Source organism: Pan paniscus, chromosome 9 (assembly GCF_029289425.2).
Source record: "Pan paniscus chromosome 9, NHGRI_mPanPan1-v2.0_pri, whole genome shotgun sequence".
In the NCBI taxonomy this organism is placed as follows: domain Eukaryota; kingdom Metazoa; phylum Chordata; class Mammalia; order Primates; family Hominidae; genus Pan; species Pan paniscus.
In genome coordinates, this window is record NC_073258.2 from 11,488,831 (window position 1) to 11,502,899 (window position 14,069).

General features: G+C 43.9%; 1 protein-coding gene and 1 long non-coding RNA gene across 10 annotated transcripts in view; one reads left to right on the top strand and one right to left on the bottom strand.

Annotated features, from left to right (window-relative positions):
- SCUBE2 (signal peptide, CUB domain and EGF like domain containing 2) overlaps nt 1-14,069 on the bottom strand; it is a 71,991-nt gene that overhangs the window by 34,590 nt on the left and 23,332 nt on the right. For all 9 annotated transcript variants that reach the window (XM_055094088.3, XM_055094089.2, XM_063608374.1 and 6 more), the window contains exons 6-10: nt 12,355-12,471; nt 11,548-11,637; nt 6,101-6,217; nt 4,997-5,119; nt 1,489-1,605 (exon numbers count right to left, since the gene is read on the bottom strand). In XM_055094088.3, coding sequence (XP_054950063.2) covers nt 1,489-1,605; nt 4,997-5,119; nt 6,101-6,217; nt 11,548-11,637; nt 12,355-12,471 — 564 coding nt within the window. The remainder of the gene's footprint in view (nt 1-1,488; nt 1,606-4,996; nt 5,120-6,100; nt 6,218-11,547; nt 11,638-12,354; nt 12,472-14,069) is intronic.
- LOC117974847 (uncharacterized) lies at nt 5,126-13,452 on the top strand. Its single transcript, XR_004664992.3, has 3 exons — nt 5,126-5,433; nt 6,068-6,228; nt 10,187-13,452. It is a non-coding gene; the product is annotated as an uncharacterized LOC117974847 (long non-coding RNA).

Here is a 14,069-nt window from a genome sequence, read left to right on the forward strand (position 1 = left end):
AAGCTCCATTCTTGACCAATCCATTCCTCCACTAGCAACACTCAGAAGGATCCGCACTCTACTTTCAGATGTCCAAACTCAGACACTGCACAGACTTCTATTTTAAAACTCTACCATCCTTCTGAGCTGCCTAGCAAGGGAGGCAGACAGAACTGGGACTCCCTGTTTAACCATTTACACAGTTGAGGCACAGAGAAAGGGAAGTGACTACACTAATTCCCATCAACCTGAGACTGAGTCCAGGTCAAAAGGTAGCTCCACCTAAACCCAGACATACATCCATACTCAGGGTACATTTCCTCGAGGTTTCCTGATGGACTGGGAAGAGTATGTCTTTGGCCATGCCAAGGATGTGTTGAAAGGGAGAAGGGAGATAACTGTCAGTAGCAAAGCACTAGTGCATATATATATATATATATATATATATATATATTTTTTTTTTTTTTTTCAGGTGGAGTTTCGCTCTTATTGCCCAGGCTGGAGTGCAATGGCACAACCTTGGCTCACTGCAACCTCCACCTCCCGGGTTCAAGCAATTTTCCTGCCTCAGCTCCCAAGTAGCTGGGATTACAGGCATGCGCCACCACGCCCAGCTAATCTTGTATTTTTAGTAGAGACAGGGTTTCTCCATGTTGGTTAGGCTGGTCTCGAACTCCCGACCTCAGGTGATCCGCCCGCCTTGGCCTCCCAAAGTTCTAGGATTACAGCTGTGAGCCACCACACCCAGCATATCCAATCTTCTAAAGCACAAGACTCAAGGACTGGGCAGGAAGTATTTAAGCCAGTGGTTCCCAAATCCTATAGATCCTCAGGAAGATGACCTTGGAAGCCCTAGACATTCTGAATTGGAATCTGAACCTGTATTCTCAAAGATTGCTGGGTGAATCTGATGGCTGGGGGAGTGGAGTGGGAGTTAGTTGGTAACAAATCCAGTTTATGGCATAGCCTGCTTGACCATGAGGTTATGAGACATGAGAACATTTTGCAAAATGGGCACAGAGCGGAGACAGAAACTTCATAGTTCTGCTTCCAGCTCAAAGACCTACTTGTGGGACTCAAACCAAGGCTTCACAGCCAGTTCCTATGACAGCAGGGCTGTGGAATTGGTGGGTGCCCCCCAAGCCTCTCTGAGGACTGTGACTTTACTATCTGCTGAAATGTTCCAATAGATAGGGTATCAGCTCCTGAGATATGCTTCCACTCTCTGAATACAGCCGCAAGTCAATCAAGTCGATAGAGAATTCACAGCTGGAAGAGCTCAGTTCTTCTCTCTGCTCCATTTCACACTCGGCGTGTTAAAGGGATACAAGTGGGGAGAATTCCTTTAGCAGATCCTTCTCTCAAGTTGATGGACTCACCGCTATTGCTCAGGGACTGCAATGTACCTTTCATCCCCCAATGTAGGAAAGCAAACCTCAGGGGTAGGCCCTGCTCCCCTCCAGGCCCAGCCTCATTCCCCTCCCAACTTGACAGGGGCAGTCTGCTCACCTCCACAGTGGGTGAAGCCATACAGGGTGTACCCTCGGTTGCAAGCACAAGCAAATGTGCCAGGGTGGTTGATGCAGCTGTGGTCACAGGTCCTATCCAAAGAGCACTCATCCACATCTGTAATGGTCAAAGGGAGAGGGGAGCTGAAACCCACTCTGAGGGATGAGTGAAGAATAGGTTTATGATAAATACCAGTTGCTGACCAACACCAAAAACAATACACACAGGGTAAAAAACATTATCTATCCATTTTCCTCACTCACTTGTGTTAAAGAAAGTGTGGAGCAGCCCACAAGAAGTATACTGACTGCCGCGGCCCTCATTTCCACATTCTGTTGCAAACTGCACTTCCCTCAAAACTCAGTTGGTCTCTTTCACCCATGCGTACTTGCAGGGCTAATTTAAAATGTTTAAATGAAGCCAAATGAGATAACATACCTAAAAAGGGTTTTGTAAGCTACAGGTGCTAGCTATGCATTTTTATTGTCATATAACTATTAGTAAAACAGCAATATTAATTTATTAACTACGGCAAATTGAAAGGAGAAAACACTTGGTTTGGAGGTAAATCTAGTTCCCATCCCTTTCTTATTTTCTCAGAATTAGTCTTCTGACCCCAAGAGGCCAGTTAATCCTAGGTTTTAATGCCCTCTGCACTGAAAGAATGCATTAATACTAATATCCTCACTAATTTTCTCTTTGCAGACCCTGAAATGTGGTAGTTCAGCTCTACATTGGATCCTTTTGGCCGATGCCTTGGTTTTGCTCCTCCCCTATGTGCCAGTCCTATGCGTCTGCTAGCCTCCTGGTTCAGTGTGGAAGCTTCCTTGGCTGCAGCGGGGGTCATGCACAGCAGCCTCAGGAGGCTGCATTTGTCCATTTCATCATCTCTTTTCCCTGGGTCTGGCCCTCAACCTCTTTCTTGTAGGCTGGAATTTGAGTGCTTCACTCCCTGAACTCTGGAGGATTTTAACATAGTTACGACTTGTGTCTCCAAATGGATAAACCAGGACCAGTGCCGCACTCAGTCGAAGCCAACTAGACCACTGCTAGACCACTTTTTTCAACACCGAGTGTGCCATGAGAAACTATGTTAATAAAAAGCAAAAATGTGGAAGGAACAGGAAGAATGAAAAAGCAAAATAAAAAAGGGCAAATTCTTGCAAAACCTCTTCATCCCTAGCTTTTCCCAGAAATCCTGGCATTTCTTCAGTAAATTTGTTCTGTGCAAATATTTGTTCTATCAAGACCGATCAGTGAAAAATGAGAAAAACCTAGTTTCTTTCCTAGGAATTGATGCCATTTTATGAAATCTGTTATTAATATCAGCCAGTTGTCGAGAAAGTGCACTTGTTCAGTAGCTGACTTTGGCTGCTCAGTATGGGCTTTTGCTTTGCCAAAAATAATGAGATCACTTTTCTAATTCCTTTTTAATGTGTTTACACAGCTTCAACAGTATTGCCTGCTCTATACACTAGGAAACATTATGTGGAAAAGCAAATTTGCTTTCCAAGTCAAACTGAAGAAAACCACACAATAATTATCTAGAATTAACTTACTGAATTTAAAGAGGAATATACTTGAACTGCCTGACAAATTATGCATTAAGAACAAACCAAGAGAAAAACAAAACAAACATCACACCATAATATTTTTGTAAAAAGGTAATGCTACATCTTTGTTATCTAAGATGAAATCTGATATTCTGATTTTTTTTTAATTCTGATTTTTTTTTTTTTTTTTTTTTTTTTTTTTTTGAGATGGAGTCTCGCTCTATCCCCCAGGCTGGAGTGCGTGGGCATGATCTCGACTCACTGCAACCTCTGCTTCCTGGGTTCAAGCGATTCTCCTGTCTCAGCCTCCTGAGTAGCTGGGATTACAGGTGCCCGCCACCGCGCCCTCCACCATGCCCCCACCTATTTTTTGTATTTTTAGTAGAGACGGGGTTTTGCCGTGTTGGCCAGACTAGTCTCAAACTCCTGGCCACAAGTGATCGGCCTGCCTCAGCCTCCCAAAGTGCTGAGATTCCAGTGTGAGCCACCACACCCAGCCTAATTCTGAGATTTCTAACAAAATAAATTAGTCCTTATTCCCAAAAATGGAGCAAGAATACATTACAGCACATCTTTCCTGAGAACTTCTGCATATCAAAGGGAAGGTGCTCATCTAAAAATAGAAAACAGCTTTCCCCCACCCAAAACAGCTGCTAATACTAACAACAACTGCTACCTAGAGAAGTCTCCTTGCTGCAGCCCTTATATGGGAAGGATGTGTTTGAGAAGGGGTCTGAAATCCTCTCTAAGGATCAACAAGCATCTCCTCCCCACAAGCCCTCCCCCTCCCTCTCTGCCTTCCCTCTCTTCAAAGATCAAAGGCTGATCGTTTAAAACAAGTGCTGGGCCAGGTGCGGTGGCCCACGCCTGTAATCCCAGCACTTTGGGAGGCCCAGGAGGGCAGATCACCTGAGGTTAGGAATTCGAGACCAGCCTGGCCAACACAGTGAAACCCTGACTCTACTAAAAATTCAGAAATTGGCCAGGCGCAGTGGCTCACACCTGTAATCTCAGCACTTTGGGAGGCCGAGGCAGGCAGATCATGAGGTCAGGAGTTCAAGACCAGCCTGACCAACATAGGGAAATCCCGTCTCTACTAAAAATGCAAAAATTAGCCGGGTGTGATGGTGCGCACCTGTAGTCCCAGATACTCAGGAGGTTGAGGCAGGAGAATCGCTTGAACCTGGGAGGCGGAGGTTGCAGTGAGCCAAGATAGCTCCACTGCACTCCAGCCTGGGTGACAGAGCGAGACTCTGTCTCAAAAAAAAAAAAAAAAAAAAAATTCAGAAATTAGCTGAGCGTGGTGGCAGATGCCTGTAATCCCAGCTACTCGGGAGGCTGAGGCAGGAGAATTGCTAGAACCCAGGAAGGCGGAGGTTGCAGTGAACCAAGATGATGCCACTGCACTCCAGCCTGGGCAACAGAGTGAGACTCTGTCTCTAAATAAATAAATAATTAAAAAATAAAAAAAACAAGTGCTGTAAGAAAGAGACCAATTGGTACATAATCTTGATCATGGGTTAACTGCAAGTTTTTGCTAGGGAGGTATGTTAACTAAATCTACAGACTTTTGCCACCAACTTTTGTGATAAATTCAATAACATTAAAGGAAATTTTAGAAAAGGAAAATTATTCATAATCTCAACACCCCACTGGAACCCCGTTTGCATTCTGTTTTCCATTCCATTTCTAGCAGTGAGCTCTGCTGTCATCACATCCATGGGTTCTTTAAGGTGTTCTCTAACCATTAACAGCTTAATTTCCAAATACACCTGTGAGCTACATCAGTGTTTTTATTCTACCTAATAGATGAAATGAGTGAAGCCTAGGATGGAGATTGGATTAGTGGCCCTGTCAAGAAGCCTGATAAGCCAGTCTCTGCCAGGAGGGTGCTACGTTCTCTCTGCTCCAACCTGTGGGCCATTGCGCAGCACAGCTATGTTTTCAGCACATACCTTGGCAAGACTTCTCATCTGTTAATAATTTAAATCCTTTCTTGCAGCTGCAGTCAAAACTGCCCACGGTGTTTTTGCAGAAATGATCACAACCTCCATTGCGGGTCTGGCACTCATCAATATCTGCAACAGGAAAGCATTGGGCATATCAGAGAGCAATACTTGCCTCATTTCCCACAATTCCCTGAAGGGCCATTGTGTGTGTTCATTAGTCTCCGAAATTAAGAAAAAGACTCACAAAAGCATTTAAGAATGTTTGCTGATGTTTTTAACCTTATACATGTTTTCTTATCTGGCTTAACCAGTTTTGAAAGACAAGTGTTTCATCGTCTTGAGAATGCTGACTTATGATGCCCTTGATTGGCATTAAGGAAACAAACTCTGGGAAAGAATGATGATGTCCTGTTATATTCTCATCTTTATATTGCTCTCTCAAGGTAAGATGGGTCCCTTTAGTACACTATGTTTTCAAGTTTAATGATTAAAGCTATAAAGGACTACAGCATTTGTTTTGGCAAATTACACAATGATCAAATAGCCTCAATGTTTTAAAATGATTCCTGATACTCAATCTTATCTTTTCCCAGTTTCGTCTGGCAATTGGTTATCTACTTTTTATCATGCTAAAGGGCTAATCCTTTGTACTCTTGCCTGTGAAATATGAGCAAGTCATTGGGGTCACTCTTCATCAGTAAAAGTTAATGGTACAGTTATTCATTAAGTCCTCTGGATAATCATCTTGACTGTTATTTACATAATAATCTCTAGGCTATTATGTATGATATGTTGATATTATCTCCTGCAAATGAATGCTTCCTTTAACTGCCTTTTTCTAATAAGGCCACTGTCTGAAATGAATTATTTGATGCTTGTAGAGGCTGACCTCCTCAACAATTAGTGTAATTAAGTGTTGGTTCTAATTAAGCTTACTCAATTATAACCTTCCACTAGCCCGGGGGAAAAAGCTCCCATTGATATGAATCATAAGCAAATCTGGAGTCACGTGGGGTATGGAGGGTAAGTTGCCTTTATCCCCATATGTTAGCAGCATGGGTCTTCCCTCCATAACAGGGCACCCAGCCTCCCTGGGGAGGTGAAGGCTACCTTTACACGTCTTCCCATCCAACTGGAGAGTGAATCCAACAGGACAACTGCAGTGGACACCTGTCGAAGTATCCTTACAGGTGCGGTCACAGCCTCCATTGTTGACAGCACACGTTTCTGGCAAGGAGGTAAGAAAAGACAATTAGCTTCCCAAAGAAGTGCTGATACAGCTGACGAAGGTCACAGAAGCCAAGAAGCATGGTGGGGTACTCATGGTTATACCCCAAGTCTCTGCTACCTGCAGATGGGCTAGAGGGAGAGCAGGTGCAGCTCCTCCCACCCACCTAAATGAGTTCTAGTTTCTGAGGAAGACTGTCAGGGTGACCAGAGGGATAAAGATGTCTCCCAATCTGCAGAGTCACTCCCCCTACTGGCAAATTTAAAGCCACTGAAAGTTCCTGCTGATCTGCAGCCAGCAACCTAAGTAGGCTAGAGGTGAGTGCAGAACAGGGCAAAGGGGATGGTCCTTTCTTAATCTTGAACCTTCTCCTTTCGATATGAGTAATGGGCAAAGCAAGAGTGGGTAAGCATCGCCACCCCAACCACTGCCTTGTTGTAGACTACTGACTTCATCCTTGCAACCGCCAATTTACTCAAATTTGAAGTTTCACTTTCCCTGAAAGGAGAAAGCCCTGTCATAACCACGTGAAAAATAAGCCACAATTGTTAAATTGCAACTATGGAGATGAGGAACAATAAGCAAACAGCCTTCTAGTTCTGTATCTCATACAGTTAGTCCAAGTAATAGACAAGTGCTATTCAACATTCATTGAATTGTTAGCATCTAGGCACCCAGAAACATGATTTTTCTACCATAGCTACCTCACTTTAAAGGCTGGGGGTGGGGAGTGGTGGCGAGGGTGGTGGCTTACCCCTGTAATCCCAACACTTTGGGAGGCTGAGGCAGGAGGATCACCTGAGCCCAGGGGCTCAAGACCAGCCTGGGCCATATGGTGAGACCCCCATCTCTACACAAATTTTAAAAAATTAGCGAGGCCTGGTGATGCACACCTGTGGTCCCAGCTACTCGGGAGGCTGAAGCAGGAAGATCACTTGAGCCCAGCAGGTCAAGGGTGCAGTGAGCCATGTTTGTGCCACTGCACTCCAGCCTGAGCAATACAGCGAGACCCTGTCTCAAGAAAAGAAAAGAAAAAAAAAAGAAGGAACCCTGAAGGGAACAAGCTTAATCCTAATTAATTATGCAGATAGTACATGTATGTTTATCTCTATTCCTTTCAAAACCTCACGAATATGAGAATAAATTGATTTTTTAAAGTATAAATCCTTAAGGACAAAGAAAATAGAAGAAAAGACAATAGATAAAAGATGTCAAACATTCTGGAAGTGACATGTTAGCAGGAGAGCAGTATCTGGCGTAGAAGAAAGCTAGATCCTAGCAGTCTGCAGAGGGGGTGCCAACAGCTGGTAAACTCCTGTGAGCCCCAGAATCCCAGAAAGACTCAGGAATTGGAGGTATCAAGTTATTCTAGAGGCAGAAATGAGGACGGAGTTAAAAACAGGAAGATTATGGAGAGTCTACATATGAAAAAGATAAACCCCAGAGCTCCTCCTTAACTCCACATAGTCATGTGACTACCCTTCTCCTATTCTGGCTATAGCAGAGAAGTCTGGACCAGAGAGGTACCAGGCTCAAGGGCACCAGGAATAGCAGAGGAGGAGAAGGTGTCACCGTCAGGTGAAAGTCTATACCCTGAAAAAGAGACCTCTAACCCTCATCCCTCTTCCCCCAACTCCTTCAGCTCCCTACTGGCAGATTTAAAGCCATTGAAAATTCCAAAAGCTATGTTAAAATAACAGCCATTGAAAGTTCCAAAAAGCTATGTTGAAACAACACTGCAACCCAGGATGCTAGCAGCCAAGCCTACAGGCAGGTGGTTGAAGGACTCCTCTCCAGCTAAATTGACCTGCCCAAGCAAAAAGACCTAACGATATTAGCATTTGAGGATCTCCAAATGAAATGGCTAAGTCACTGCCTCGTCACCCAAACATGAAGCCCACAAATCAATAGAATATCCAATTGGCTTTTTAGTATTTTACTGTTAAATATGAAAAATCCATCAAGAATCACTAGACATTTCTGGAAAGCCTCTAATATGGAATAAATACACCAGATCAAACCAACAGGGAAAAAGAAACCTGGAGGAAACAAAGATAATCTAGAGAACAGAAGAGGAGTTAAAATCTCATAATTAATTTCCTCAGGGAGACAAGAAAAGCATCCATGAAATAAGAGCAGGTTCCTAAAACAAAAGGCCAAAGTAAAATTCTTGAAAAATTAAAACATGGAAACGAAAACTTTATCCTGTGGAAAGATTAGAAGAAAAAAATGAAAACTCTCCTAGAAAGTAGAACAAAAATACAAAGGAGAGAAAAGAAAAAGAATAAAAATACAAGGGAGAGAAAAGAAAAAAAAAAAATTAGAGGGTCAATCCAGGAGTTACAACAGCCAGCTAACAGGAGTTCCGGAGGGAAAGAATAGAGAAAATGGAGTGAAGAAATTTATCAAAGAAGACGGGTGTGGTGGCTCACGCCTGTAATCCCAGCACTTTGAGAGGACGAGACAGGTGGATCACCTAGGCCAGGAGTTCGAGACCAGCTTGGCCAACATAGCAAAATCCCTTTTCTACTAAAAATACAAAAAAAAATTAGCCAGGCATGGTGGCATGTGCCTGTAGTCTCAGCTACTGGGGAGGCTGAGGCAGGAAAGTCACTTGAACCTGGGAGGTGGAGGTTGTAGTGAGCCAAGATTGCACCACTGGACTCCAGCCTGGGCGACAGAACGAGACTCTGTCTCAAAAAAAAGAAAGAAAAAGAAATTTATCAAAGAAAAGAATGTAAGAAAATTTCTCAGAACCAAGGGACTTGAATGTTCATATTGAAAAGTACTAAAAATAGGTGGGCAAAATCCCACAATAAGGAACATTATTGTAAAACTTCAGATCACTGGGAAGGAGGAGAAGATCCTGGAAGCTTTCAGAGAGAAGCTTTCACAGGTTTCACACAAAGGATCAAGAATAAAAATGATTTTAGACTTCTCAAAACAACTCTGCATTCTTGAAAACAATGGAGCACTAACTTCAAAACAGTGATGGAAAATTCTTTCCAATTCTGAATTCTACACTGAGCCAAATTCTCAATAAAGGGTGCAGGTAGAATATAAAGGCATTTTCAGGCATCCAAATTTTTAAATACCTCTATCTCATTCGCCGGATAAACTAATGAGAGACAAGACATAGGATCCACCCAACAGGAGAGCAGCAAAGGGAATTGTAGGCTGATGGTGAATGCCCAGATGAGAGACATGCACTCAGCCAAGACAGCCAGGCCCTGCTAGGGCAGGCTGGAAGCCTCTGAGGAAACTTTTTCACCAAGAAAATTGATTTGATTAGCTACCTACACTATATTTGAACACATTGAAAAGTGTTTTACAGCTTTGTCTGAAATTTGCAAAAGAATTGGTAAGAGGTACTTAGAAAACTAAGCAAACAAAGATAATATAATCATAGCACATTACATGACTCAGGTGAATCATATTTAGATATTCAAAGTCAGAATAATGTAAGCACATAATGTTGATTTAAATTGTGAGACAACTATATTAAGGGTATAGGGAGAGGTCAGATGTGTGTGTGTGTGTGTATTGCGGGGGGAAGCAGTGAGAGCTAAATCCTAGTCTTTCATAATAGGAAGTTAAAAGCTACCATCTAAAACAGACACATCAAGAAATAACTGTAGGGCCAGGCATGAAGGCTCACACCTGTAATCCAAACACTTTGGGAGGCCAAGGTAGGCAGATCGCTAGAGCCCAGGAGTTCGAGACCAGCCTGGGCAACGGCAAAACCCTGTCTCTACAAAAAATACAAATATTAGCCAGGCGCAGTGGCACATGCCTGTAGTCCAGCTACTCAGGAAGCTGAGGTGAGAGAATCGCTTGAGCCTGGGAGGCGGAGGTTGCAGTGAGATGTGATCACACCACAGCACCCCAGCCTGGGGGCAACAGAGTGAGACTCTGTCTTGAAAAAAGAAAAGAAGAAAAAAATAACTGTATACCCTTCATTTTTTCAGAAATATGGGGAGGAGGAGCCAGAAGAAGAAACAGCTCGAAGAATTGACTATTGTTTCCTCTGGCAAATGGGATGAGGAAATGGGAAGTTATGAGACAAGGAAATGATGAGTTTCATTACAAGCCTAGAAGTAATTAAGCTTCTATGTTACTCATTTGTACTATTTTCACTTAAGACAATGAAAAGTTGTAATTTCTAAAGAGCAGAAAAGAGCTCAGAAAGGTTACCTGCTTGGTAACCAATGGCTGTATGACATGTTGCCTGACTGTTAAATCCAGAAACTGTCAAAAGATGGGTTTTGTTTAGGTTGAGCCAGACTTTCTCCAGAAGGAGTAACGCGCCAAAGGATCTGTCTGACTCCCACCCCCATGGCCACCACCTCTATTTCTGCTCATCTCCAGCTTGACTGCTGGACCTTCAGGCAGGCCTTCCCTTGTCCCACAGCCAAGTGTTGCCCCTCTCCATTCATCTCTTCTACTATTATCATCAGCTGAGTCAGAAATAGAAGACTCAGTGGACACAAAAAAAGACCAGCCGCCATTCTGAGCTAGAGGCTGCTTCAGAGGAAGACAGCTGACTTCACTGACCACCCAATCAGTCCCAGGCACTGGACTCTGGGCACCTTTCCATATTATTATTTTAATTGAGCATCCCAACTGATATGGTCAGGCTTTATGTCCCCACTCAAATCTCATCCTGAATTATAATCCCCATAATCCCCTCGTGTCAAGGGAGAGACCAGGTGGAGGTGATTGGATTATGGGGGCGGTTCCCATGCTGTTCTCATGATAGAGTGAGATCATGAGATCTCATGGTTTTACAAGTGTTTGGTAGTTCCTCCTGCATTTATTCTCCTTCCTGCCACCTTGTGAAGAAGGTACCTTGCTTCCCCTTTGCCTTCCACCATGATTATAAGTTTCCTGAGGCCTCCCCAGCCATGTGGAACTGTGAGTCAATTAAGCCTCTTTCTTTATCAATCACCCAGTCTCAGGCAGTTCTTTACAGCAGTATGAAAATGGGCGAATACCCTGGCCCTAAGAGGTAGACTTTATTACATCCATTTCAAAGAAAGACCAAGAGACAGAGCCTCAGGGCAGTTTGCCAAGTCTTACAGCTAGGTGGGGGCTGCATTGGGACGTTAACCTGATTATTCTGATGGACACGAGACCAAGGGTCTTGCTTGGTTGGTGATTAAGCAACAGAACTGGTGAAGAACAGACACACACCCTGGTTCACAGGAGCTGCTCACCCCGGTCCAGCTGGTCTGAGGGCATGTGGCTCCCAAGTTCAGGTCTGATGCAATAAGTTGGGGAGGGAAAAGGACAATTGCAGTGGCCAAGGAAAGGGAGTGAAGGTGCCTACCCATGAGCAGCCGCCGTTTCACCCGTTTATCCCCATCCACCACTGATGTGGTGTTGCTCTCTGTCACCTCCAGGACAGTGTCCTCTCGCTCTACAAGAGAAGCAAAAGAGCACAGTTCTCAGACTGAATGAGTTAGATTGCTCATCCCCATACAACTGTGTTTGCTGAAATCCCAGACATAAGAGGAATGAAAGATATGTGACTCTGTTCACGCAATAAAAATGTGTTGTAATGAGGCTCTGCGGGAGACACAGCCTGTTAAAGGGCCGCAGACCCTTAGCAAACATTAAACATGGAAAAGATTTTGGAGGTATATTGCACTGACCAAAGAGACACTAGGGAATGCAAGCTTCAGTCCCCTGAGTCGAGGACAAAAAGAGCCTTGGGCCTGGAAACCTCTAAAATGGAGCTAGTGAAGGACACACCGTGAAGGGCAAGGCAGGCATCCCGCCAGAAATATACGGCCCTGGCTCCTGCTGGCCAGAAGTGCCGCATCATTATAAACAGCTCTAACTTCGTGCTGCCCTGGCCTCCTGGGAGGTGTTGTGCCAGTCTCTGGAATACCAGCGTTAGGAGCAGCCTAGTCCAGGAGAGGAGGAAGGGCTTCCCAAGGTCACACAGGGAGAGAGGGGCCTTCCCCACAGGCCTAGACCACTCCCACTGCAGCATGCGAAGCAGCATAGGGCCTGTTGGGGGGGGCAAATGCACAGGAAACAGCCTGCATCTGTGCTAAACACCATTAAGGGGTAGGGGTAGGGACAGGCAGGCTAGGGCAGACCCTCACTCAGTGTTGGGGTTACCACTCACCAAGGCAGCTCCTCCCATCTGTGTGCATCTTGTACTGTGGATGGCAGCTGCACTCTGGGCCATCGGCTGTATCGTCACAGGAGTGCTGGCACCCACCGTTCCCATGGTTACAGGTCACTGACAGCAAAATGAATCAATACATAAAGCACTGAGATTTCCACAAACACAGGGCTGTGTTTGCTCCAGAGAAACTCTGATTTTCATTCTGCAAGTATTTGAGCACCTAGTGCATGCCAGGCATGGTGCACGAAAGACATAACTCCAAGTCAGACCCTGTGGTGTCTGTGTAGGCAGATAGTTACAATACAAATTGTAGAAATGCTGAAACATGGGTTTAAACAAAGTCATACAGGAAGAGGGAGATGGGAGAGTTGGGGGAGAGATTTTTATTATATAAGGGAAATTATACCAAGAGATTCTAGACTACTGCTTTGTTCTATCTAGAGAAGTTTACCTATTAATACAGCTGTACTGGGGCTTTGGGAAATGCTATAGCACTTTATGCTGGAATAAAACAGACAATATTTAATTTGTACATATATGTCAGAATTTCTCTCATCAGATTCAATCTAGATTAGTTAGAAGGAAAGATAATCACAGGATGATTCTGCACACAATTAACGTGACATTAACTGGTAATTATCAAGACTATATATGAATGTATTGATGATAGGCCAAAAAAAAAAAAAAAGCCAACTACAAAACTATCTATTCATCAAACTGTTAACCGTGGTTACCTCTGGCAAGGGAAACGGGAGGGGGGAAACTGCATGTTTTCTTTATATGCTTTGGAGTGTTTGCATTTTACATAGGCCCTTTGTAATTTTTCTAATTCAAAAGAACTAATTACATATTTGTGGTGTCCTGTGATTATAGCTATGTAAAAATTGTGTATGCATATGAACAACAACTAAATAGGAATATGAAAAAATTGAAACAGCTGGTTATGTGGTGAGATTCTAGGTCTTAGTTTTTTTCTTTGTTAATTCGTCAAATGTTAAATAATATATGTTAATGTTAAAAATGTTATAATGTTAATAATGTTAATGTTAAAATATGTTAAGGTTAAAACTAAAAAAAGTTAATAATATAACAATATTATTTGAGCAGTGATATCTTAAAGACATTTAAAATCTTTAAAAACAAGCTTACAGGTGCCCCCCGCCCCCCGCCCCCTTCAGCAACTGTTCCCTGAAAGACTATGAAATGTTGAGGGTCTCGCCCCGCAGGTGAGTCTTGGAGGGCCTGGTCTTCCTTTCGAAGATCTGGAGGTGGGAAAATGGTCTCCACTCTGCTAGCTCACTGGAAGCCCTCCGGGACAGCCTGACTTCGAGGGGCCCTAAGAGCATGTCAGAACCTGTTGCTTGAGTGTGATGGTGGCACCAGCCTTGGCTTGGACAGCTTTGGGGTGGCAGTCTGCTTTGTGAGGGAGACAATGGAGAGAAGTCCCTCACCAGTGAAACTGTCCCCTCATCTCCTACTCACCATAAACCACCATCCCCACCAAATGGCAGGGGTCTTCTGTCCATGGCTTTGGGAAGGTTCCTAAAGGGAACCCCTCAGTGCTTCCCCTGGCATAAATCGTGGTTTAGGAACACCATGAATTGCCAGTGGTTTCCTGTTCCCAGGTGGAGTTTTGTTACTACAATCGTGGTGCAGGAGCTGCGGCCCGATGGTGTAGGCCACTCATTTACCCACTCATTAAACACAAGTGT